Genomic DNA, 11039 nt, shown 5'->3' with positions numbered 1-11039 from the left:
TCCTGCCCCTTACTAACACTTTGTAGTTGCTACCTCTTTTTTTCTTTTTTATTACTGTTTTTCTCCTCCATTCTACAATATAAACTACAAAATTTATGGTTAGATTACACTGTGTAACAAGTTTTTTTATTTATTTTTTGTCATTAGTCAGTAAGTGTTATTTCCTGTTTACTTCTATCTAGAAATCAAAGGAAATGACTACTATTTCCTTCAAACTTGGATTTTGTAACCTGGACATCAGTGTTTGAAACTGACCTATTTTTCATTATGCTTCAGACAGATTCAGCGCTGAATTGCTGAAGCAGAAATATCATTATAGCGAATATTCTGCTCAACATCAAAGATTTCCTTGTCAGTTTCTTGATCTTAACCACTTGAGCATGACCTTTAGTGACTGACAATATGTATATCTCTGAGCATGAGCAGGAATAGTGGGGGAGCATTGCAGTCATGTGTTGTGAGGGATTCTTTGGGGGTTGAATGGATGTAACACAAGCAAAGTTTGAAAGAAATATTAGCTTTTTTTCAACCTTTCTAGAAGTAAGCATATAGGAAATAATAGTTGATTCCCAAGAATAAAAATCGTGTTAGTGTAATTAATTCTATCTGATTATTCAATATAAGGAGCTAATAATGTTGGACGTAGAAGAGATTGTACAGTGCTGAATTAAAATATAAACTAAAAAATAAAAGAAACTGAAAAAATAGAAAATATAAAAGATAGTAGCTTAGTCTAGTAATCACCTGTTATTCCAGTACTCTATCATGAAAATCTACTGTCACCCCATAATGTGGTCCTTTTAAGCCTACATTTGCTGCCCTCTATCTAGCCAGGCCTTTGTTTGTTTCACTTCACCTAGCATCCTTGCTCCACCTCCTTCTCTCTACCTAATGATCTCTGCTCCCACCTTCCCTTTTGCCTAAGAGCACTCCATCTATCATGTCCTTCCCACCTGTTGTTGAACACATCCTCTTCATCACTGCTCACTTGCCTTTCAGTAGTATATAAGAAGTTGCATTAGGCTACCATCATCCTCTATCCAATACACTTTAACTTCGCTATGCTGTGTTGCCAGCCAACACTCCCATTCCTCTCTGAATAACCCCTGTTGCAACCCTTTACCTACTCTTGCCTTTATCTCAGCACCCACTTCTACTTTTGCCAACTGCTGTTATTGCCAGCTAGTAAAACCAGTGAGATCTTCTCCATATCATATCTGACTGTTTTAAAAAAATCTCAGAACATATCAGAGAATGATACAGAAAGAGAGAATGGTTATGGTTGGAATGAGAGTCAGAACAAATTCTGTGAGGCATTCTATCAGATGCTCTAACAACTTAGACAGCTTACTACTTTGATATAAAAGTTGAAGGTCAGTTAGTCCATCGGTTATGACGACAAGGGTCCCAGCTGATACGATCAATGGAACAGCTTGCCTGTGAAATTAACGTGCAAGTGACTGAGCAATCCACAGGCACGTGTACCCCTAACGTAGTTCTCAGGGAGATTTAGCGTGACACAGTGTGACAAAGCCGGCCCTTTGACATACAGGTACTACTCATTTTTGCCAGCTGAGTGGACTGGAGCAATGTGAAATAAAGTGTCTTGCTCAAGGACACAATGTGTCGCTGGTAATTGAACTCACGACCTTACAATCGTGAGCCGAATGCCCTAACCACTAAGCCACGCGCCTTCACTTGGTCAGTTAGTAGATAGAAAGGAAAGCACTGTACATTTTGCCTACTGTTCAGCTTTCTTTTTTCCCCTTTCTAGGAGTAAGCAAATAGGAAATAACAGTTGCTAACCAAGGACAAATGTCTTATTGCACAGTTATGCTTGGCTGGTTAGGTCTAAAGAAACTGAAACAAGTGCAAACATGTACTGGACAGCCAAAGATTGGACTCAGTTCTCATGGTATTCCTCACTTCATGTGGATGGGCAGGCACAGACATAGTTGTGTGGTTAAAAAGTTTATTTTGTAATCATATGATTTTAAGTTCATGCCCATTGTGCAGTATTTTCAGTGAGTGTCTTTTATTGAACCAACAAAAGCCTTATGAGCTGATTTAGTCAATTAAAACTAAAAGAAGCCTGTTGTGTGTGTGTGTGTGTGTGTGTGTGTGTGTGTGTGTGTAGCATATGTATATGTATTTGTGTTTCCTTGCCTTAACATTTTGTCCTAATTGCAAACAAATGTCACCATCATTCTAGCAGTGTTGTTTGTTGCAATTTTTCACAAAAACATGATTCTACAGTTCAATATTTAAGAGATGACGAATTATGTACATTATTTACATTATTTACAGTTTGATGGATATTTGCCCTCATCTTGTTTGTTGTTAACACAACGTTTCGACTGATATACCCTCCAGCCTTCATCAGGTGTCTTGGGGAAATTTCGAACCTGGGTTCTCCTCATCCTCGTCGTCGTCGTTGTCATTATTATTCAGGTCACAACATCGAAAAATACTTTAAGGAATGCGTTAACAACAAACAAGATGAGGACAAAATCCGTCAAAATGTAAATAATGTAAAAACATGATTGGCTGTGGTGCTGTTTCAATTCAAAGGAGTAAGAGAAATATTATTTGCTTGGAGACAGGAGTGGATTGATGACAGAAAGAGCATCTGACCATAGGAAATTGGCCTCAATGAATTTTGGCAAAGCATGGTAGAGTGGGGATTAAAATGATGATGATGATGATGATGATGATGATGATGATGATGATGATGATGATGATGATGGTGATGGTGATGATGGTGATGATGATGATGATGATGATGATGATGATGATGACGATGACGGCGACGACAACGATGATAATGATGACTGAAAATTCAGGGGTTGCCTTCCCTGCCTTTCTGGACCAGAATTAGTCATTCAAATAAAATTGTTCTTATCACTAAGACAAGTGCTATTTTGATTAATGAAATTTCTTTTATACTAGCACCTCACTTAATTTTTTAGTTTTCATGCAGCAATCATCCAAAGGTATTTTTCCTTAGTCATTCTTCAATAAAGTAAAGTCCGTACTTCTCCTAGAAATATATCTCTTTAAGTCTTTTTCTCAATCCAAGTTTTTATTTCTACCACTAACCAGAAAGTAAAATGACGTTGTTAGTCTCACCCAGTCAAAACCCTATCATCTAGTGAGATTTTGCTTTCGATTAGTGATTCTCAACATTTTGTAACTCAGAGTCACCTGTTATCAAACAGTGTTTTACAAATGTCCCCTTTGAATGTTTTGCAGGGAAAAACATGGAGGTGGAGATGGGAGTAGGGGTAAAGTAACAAAAAAATAAAAAACATTATTTTAGTTGAACAATCAACCAGGAGCTAATTTTGTGCAGTTGCTAATTATCTATATTTCCTTGTTATCTTTTCCAGTATTCACCTCAAAATGTTTGCATGGACTAGTAACTCCTGTGTTAAATCTTTAAGCAACAGGGTTACTCTACTACCATGAAAAGTCAGCCAAATTTCTTGCATATCACAAGGTTACTGAGTTAAAAAAGAAATTGGCACATTAGATAGTGTAACCCTAGATACACTATACTGAGAAGGTACATGGCCAAGTGAGTAAGATAGTGGACTCATAATTGTAAAATTCATTTGTGAACGAGATGGTGTACTGTGTCCTTGAACAAGGCACTTCATTTCACATTGCTTTAGTCCACTCAGTTATAAATGAGTACTGTGAAGGTGCATGGCTTAGTGGTTAGGGTAATTGACTCACATTTGTAAGGTCGTAAGTTCAATTCCCAGTGGCATGTTGTGTCTTTGAGCAAGATACCTTATTTCCCGTTGCCCCAGTCTGCTCAGCTGGTAAAAATGTGTTGTACCTGTATTTGAAAGAGCCAGCCTTGTCACATTCTGCATCATGCTGAATCTTCCTGAGAACTACATTAAGGGTATGCATTTTTGTGGAGTACTCAGCCACTTGCACTTTAATTTCACGAGCAGGCTGTTCCATTGATCGGATCAACTGGACCCCTTGTCATTATAACCAACAGAGTACCAGTTGCTAAATGCATACTAAATGTCACTGAACATTAACCCTAGAACACACTGGTGTCCTGTTCAACAATTATTTTAGTTATTCGTCTGATTTCTTTGAACAAATCACCATTCTCAGTACTTTCTTTCTCAGAATGTTGGCCTTCTGGAATTCCCTCCCAGCACATGATTCTTCTAGAGCAGTCAATTTACAACTATTTTGAGCATAACATTAACCATATCAAGGACCCAAGGAGATCATCAACACAATCCCTTCCTCAAGGTCAATCCAATCTAATCTAATTAAAATCAAAGGTCAATAATTAAAATACTTATACAATTCAATTGCTTAGAAAATTTGGCCTAGTCAAAAATAATAAATAAAACAATTAATTGAAACAAAAGCCATATTACTGTTCAGGGGTCTCTTCTAGTACCATTTTTGGTGGATCAAGGAGATATATTCTTAGTTCTTCTGGCATATTGCTCTGAATGCTACTAATCTCATCATGCAGGGATGCTATTATATCGACTAGTTTCTTTTTCTCATTGCGTAACTCTAGAACTTTCTCATTGAAATCCGATATGTATTGAGATATCTGAAATAAAATAGGAAGAAAAGCGGAACAGTTTTGAAACAGACCAAATAACTTACTGAATAATTCTATCTTTTATTTGTTTTAATCAGTGAACTGTGATTCTGCCAGAGCAATCTTAAGGAGTTTTAGTTCAACAAATTAACCCTGCTACTTTTTTTAAAAGTCTGGCATTTATTCTATCGAACTCCTTTGCCAAAGAGCTAAGTTAAGGGTGCATAAACAAACTAACACTGGTTGTCAAGCAGATGTGGGAGACAAATACACACACACACACACACACGTGCACACACACATATAAATGTGTGTGTGTGAGTGTGTGTGTATGTGTGTATTCAGTTATGTTATTGTCTTGTTAAAAATATGGTTGTTGTCAAAAGACAGCTATTGAGTGAAGTATTTAGTGAATCATTTGAAAATTTTAAGCCTTGTAGATGTCAGGTAATTAAGATGTATAATGATATAGAATTAGTCTTTAGAACTGCAAGTTTCAATTAATTTTAAGATAATGAAGAATTTAGTAAAATGACTTTCACTAATAAGCTGGTGTTTGATGGTATCAAAAAGTTCCCAGACTAGTTCTGTAATGCGCCAACAGATGGCAGCACATGGTTGCATGCACATTGAGAGCTAGCAGTGACTTTCATGAGACAGTGTGCCAAGTGACATCATTGCTTGCTTTGCAAGTTGTGAAATTTGTGTTTCTTGTGATCATGTGTATACTGTAGTCTGTGACTTTTGTCATGGACAGGAAGTTGGAACAAAGAACCAACATGAAATTTTGTGTTAAACTTGGGAAGTCTACTACAGAGACATTGGGCATACAGTGACACAGCAATGGGTTGCATGCAATGTTTTTGAGTGGCATGGACATTTCAAAAGTGGCACAACAGAGCCACAGATCAATCAAGAGCACGCTCCTCATTTTTTTCAACATCTGTGGTATTGTGTATCAAGAATTTGTTCCCCAGAGCTAGATGATCAATCAAGAGCTCTATTGTGATGTTTTGAAGTGTTTGAGGGGGGACATTCAGTGAAAACAACCGGATCTGTGGAGCGCGAAGAATTGGATTCTTCATGACAACAATGCACCTTATCACTGATCTCTCCTCACTCGTGAGTTTTTTGCCAAGAACAACATGGTGTCACTTCTGGACATACCCTATTTACAAGATTTAGCTCCTGCAGACTTCCATATCTTCCCCATGATAAAGATGGAGCTCAAAGGTTACCGTTTTAACTCTGTTGTCGAAATCAAGAGTGAATCGCAAAAAGTCCTCAACTTGCTTATGAAAAACGACTTCCAGACCAGATTCCAAAAGTTGCAAGAATGCTGGGACTGGTGTATTGCTACACAAGGTAACTATTTTGAAGATAAGTTACTTTTTTATTAAACGTAAGTATTCCAGGAACCTCTTAACACCACCTCGTAGATTAATATGTAAATTTGATAGGCTTTGATTTAGATCACTTTAAAAAGATAAGTTTCTATCATAGAACCAAGGGCAATATTGGGTAAGTTGGTGTCAAAAGGGTTAAAGTTACTTACATGTTCAACAAGCTGGAAGAGTTTGAGCCTAGCTTTGTTTGTATTCATCCTCAAAAGGTCTGGAACAACATAATCTTCAGCAGTTTTTAATTTATAATCACCCATGTTTTCTTTGGCTTCTTTAATTGCAGCCAAATCATTTGGATCTTCATAGTCATCAGCTGGTTTTTCATTGTAAAGTTTATCCCACTGGCAACAAGTAATATGAAAGAACTAATGTAGATTTTTCTTTGATCATTTAAAATATATTAAAATTATTTATGATCATCTTGATGATGGCTGCATGGACAAAGTACCAGACATAGCAAACTACTAGATATTTTAAAGAGTTTTACCTTGCATCAGGATTATACTGATTCCAAGAAGAATTAATTTGAATTCAATAAACTAATATGAAACTATGAATCATCATCATCATCATCATCATCGTCGTCGTTTAATGTCCGCTTTCCATGCTAGCATGGGTTGGACGATTTGACTGAGGACTGGTGCAACCAGATGTCTATACCAGGCTCCAATCTAATTTGGCAGAGTTTCTACAGCTGGATGCCCTTCCTAATGCCAACCACTCCGAGAGTGTAGTAGGTGCTTTTACGTGTCACCCGCACAAAGGCCAGTCAGGTGGTACTGGCAACAGCCACGCTCAAAATGGTGTATTTTATGTACCACCTGCACAGGAGCCAGTTTGGCAGCACTGGCAATCTATGAAAGAAATCAAATATGTTTTATGATAACTGCACTCTTCCTTCTAGGTTTTACAAAGCAAATCTCTTAATGTAAATGACACTGTAAATAAACTCATTAGATATTTCATTGCTGTATAAACCCTCACAAATGTGTAAGATATTAATAAACAGTTGCCTTTGGGTTATTTTTGTATACTGGCAATGAAACAGAATAAATTGGGACCAATATCTGGATCAAATGGCACAATAGGCCAGAAAGAGTGAAGATTTTCATTAAAGGCTGGGCACTGGACTGTACATTCTGATACCTTACCTTTCATAGGTTTGCAGAAAAACTTGAACTAATTAAATAGTTGGATATTTGATACAGCTGCTGCAATTGCTTGCAGACATAAAATTATGGAAAAGAAAGTCTTGAGAATCTTGCTCAGGAATTTTACTTCCAAACTCACCTGTTCTTTTCTTTTAATTCTTCTTTGTTTAATTTCTTCTACTTTGTGAATAGCTTTCAGAATCCGCTCTCCAGCAACACCTTTCAAACTGCTAGCAGTAACACTCTCTCTTGTACCAGAACTCTTGCCTTCAGCATCACCGGCTTTTGCATCTTTTCTTACTGAAAAAGGAAGACTGTAAATAATGTAATCCATAAATTTACTAGGAAAATACATTGAAAAAGGAAATGTTACTATGGTATAAAAGTTTTGATATAGACCAGTGTTTCCCAACCAGGGTCCACACATCAAAATAGTAAATTTGGGATCCACAATAATATTTTAAAGGGCCTTGAAAAATTTTGTATAGCATTATGTATGTAAGTACATTGTGGGGAATTAGGAGAGAGAGAGAGAGAGAGAGAGAGAGAGAGAGAGAGAGAGAGAGATGGAAAATTTGGAAGAAGAGATTTGTTTTGTGTGCATGTGTGCTTGTAAGTAGAGTTGAAATGATTAACTAATGTGGTGGCTCTACCTGATGTAGTTTTATTTAAAATGTTATCAGAGATAAAAAAAAACATTCAACATTGATGTCTTATTACCAGAGAATGACAAGTCTTCAACAGCTCAGTGAATATTTGCAGATAAATAGCAATAATTGGGTGCAGGGAGCATCCATCATATAGCAAAGATTTACAATACTTTGAAATGGGTAATGTGTATGATTATGGAGTAAAAATGGTGTGAATATTTTATAACTCAGAGATGGTGAGCTAGCAGAGCTGTTAGTATGCCAGATAAAATGCTTAACAGCATTTTGTCTGTCTTTATGTTCTAAGATAAAATTCAGCTGAGGTCATCTTTACCTTCATCCTTTAAGGGTCGATAAAATAAGTACCAGTGGAATATTAGAGTTGATGTAATTAACTTACACCCTCCCCAAAAATTGCTGGCCTTTTGCCAAAATCTGAAACCAATATTTCATAACACATGAAATAAATTCATTCATATCCATATCAACACTCTTTTCTATTCTAGGCACAAGGCCCAATATCCATATCAATACTGACATATGCATGAGGTGGTATCAAAACATTTGCGGACTAGTTCTGTTGTGTGCCAAGTGACATCACAGTGTTTACATCACAAGCTGGGAAATTTGTGTTTTTGTGATTATGTGTCTGCTGTAGTCTGCAATTTTTGTCATGGACAGGAAGTTGGAACAAAGAGTCAATGTGAAATTTTGCGTTAAACTCGAGAATTCTGATACAGAGTCATTGAGCATGCTTTAGCAAACTAATGGTGATGAGGCAAAGGGTCGAACATACTGTTCCAAGTGGCATGGGTGCTTGAAAAGCAGAAGACAATGAGCAATCTGGAAGACCTGCCACAAGTGTCACTCCTGAAAATGTGGTATTGTGTATCAGGAATTCATCCCCCAGGGCCAGATCATCAGTCGAGAGCTCTACCGCAACATATTGAAGCATCTGGGGAGGACATTCAGTGAAAACAACCGGATCTGTGGAGCACAAAGAATTGGATTCTTCATGATGACAATGCACCCTGTCACCAAGCTCTCCTCATTCATGAGTTTCTTGCAAAATCAACATAGTATCACTTCTACATCCCCGCCTATCACCAGATTTAGCACCTGTAAGCTCCCGTCTCTTCTCCAAGATGAAATTGCAGCTCAAAGGTCATTGTTTTAACACTGCTGTCAAGATCTAGAGCAAATTGCAGAAGGTCCTCAACTTGCTTATGGAAAACGACTTCCAGACCAGATTCCAAAAGTGGCAGGAACACTGGGATCAGTGAGCAAAGTGACTATTTTGAAGGAGCTCATGTAAAAACCTAGGTAAAAAAAGTTATTTTTTATTAAACATAACTAGTCCGGGAACTTTTCGATACCCCTCATATAATTTCCTATTTGTATTGATATATTTTAGTAAAAATAATGTGGTGAATCACATATAGCTAAGATGTTGTTAGGAGAATCGAGGGAAAGAAACTCAGCACTGGTGTTTTGCACTGTTCCAGGTCAAGGTATATAATTGTCCTTATTATTTAGATGTAAAATAGAATTTGCCCAATATTACTAGCTGCAGAAAGTGCCACTGTGTAATTGAGGAATGTTTTCATTGGATAACACATTATGGTAATCCACGAGGAAGACTGTTGAACGAGTTCCTCACCAACCTATCCAGTAGGTGCAACATTATTTCAGGATAGAAATAAACATTGCTACACTTTACAAACCAATGATGCAACCTGACTGAAGTCATTCACACTGCAAGAAATAGCAACCAACAATACTTTCTCAGATAACACTCCTACTGGCATAAATAAAAGATGCATCATATTTTACAGTCCTAGATATAACATGTTTGAACTTATAATTGTATCTATGTAATGGAGGCGGGGCCGAGTAAGTTATTGATAAGGACGTTACTAATGTAGAAAGAGAGGAAGTATGGTTATCGTGAGAAAGAAAGAAAGAATTGTTGAATTAATGGGATGTTTCTTGCCTACAGAAGTCAATCAACCAAACTTCCATGGTGCCGTCATTGTCAATCAGTTTGAAGAAACATAATGATGCACTCTCTTGTTGAGCATGTCATATGAGTGTTCAGCTTTTGCCGAATGACCTGCACCACAAATGATTTGTTTGTAGTTATCAAATGTTTGTCACACATGAGTCCACTCCCTTCATGAAAACAATGTTGCCTGAACAGGTGCATGGTGCTCCATGTGTCAAATGTCGCAAAACAATGTGAGATGAAGTGTTTTGCTCAAAAACATGATTCACCTCCTGGTCTAGGAATTGAAACTATGATTTTGCGATTGTTAAGGCAACACCTTGACCACTAGGCCATGCATCCTCAGTTGAAAATGATATCATCCTAGTTACAGAGATTTCAGAGTTTCACACTCCAATGGATGAAAGTTTGATTTCCTATATGAATTCTATTCTTTTTTAATTGATGACATTCAAATTGCAGCAACTCTTGTTGACAAATAGGTTGATCAAATGAAATTGACCCAGGTTGGATGTCCAACTGGAGTGATACCTTTTGACCACCACAGCATCATCCTATTCCTAATTTGTCCTTTCAGTGGTGTATATTGGTTTGAGTATTCATTACTCTAGCTTAGAAAAGCAGGTAAAGGAAATAAATGGATATAGGAAACAAATGAAATTTTACTGACCTTCTGATTCTTTCTGCTGGAGATCATTAAGAGTGAACCTCTTGCCATTTTTCTTGTGATCCAAATCACTCTTCTTTTGGTAGAAATCATTTGGGAGACATGGTAAACGAGTTGTACTGACTTTGTAAGGTGAATTAAATGCATAAACCACAATGCGGTTCCATTTCACATAATCTTTATAACTGAAATAGCATGAGAAAATATCTTAGAATAAAAACATAACCACTGCTATAATACAACATTACTAGATACAGACAAACACACATACACATGTCATACACAAACACTTACATATACAAACACCTACATATACACACATTTGTTCATTCATTTATTCATATTCATTTGCTCATGCTAGTATGGGTTAGAGGAATGTATATTATTGAGGTGTTCTTTTTTTACAACCAGATGTCTTTCGTGTGATTAACTCTATCTGTTTTTCAAGTAAGGGAATCTACACTCCACTTGCCTTTGAAAGAACAGAAGTACCAGACACTTTAGGTGTGGCTGTGCAGTGAGGAGCTTGCTTCTCAACCACGTGGTTCCAGGTTCAGTCCCACTGCATGGCACTT

General features: G+C 37.1%; 1 protein-coding gene across 1 annotated transcript in view; it reads right to left on the bottom strand.

Annotated features, from left to right (window-relative positions):
• LOC106873590 (cilia- and flagella-associated protein 44) overlaps window positions 1-11039 on the bottom strand; it is a gene marked incomplete at its 3' end in the record, with an annotated part of 187418 nt that overhangs the window by 69151 nt on the left and 107228 nt on the right. The window contains exons 20-23 of the mRNA XM_014921024.2: window positions 10468-10649; window positions 7282-7442; window positions 6144-6332; window positions 4413-4597 (exon numbers count right to left, since the gene is read on the bottom strand). Coding sequence (XP_014776510.1) covers window positions 4413-4597; window positions 6144-6332; window positions 7282-7442; window positions 10468-10649 — 717 coding nt within the window. The remainder of the gene's footprint in view (window positions 1-4412; window positions 4598-6143; window positions 6333-7281; window positions 7443-10467; window positions 10650-11039) is intronic.

This window comes from Octopus bimaculoides, chromosome 5 (assembly GCF_001194135.2).
Source record: "Octopus bimaculoides isolate UCB-OBI-ISO-001 chromosome 5, ASM119413v2, whole genome shotgun sequence".
Taxonomy (NCBI): Eukaryota; Metazoa; Mollusca; class Cephalopoda; order Octopoda; family Octopodidae; genus Octopus; species Octopus bimaculoides.
Note: the sequence above shows the minus strand (reverse complement) of the source record. Positions and strands in the feature narration are given on the sequence as shown.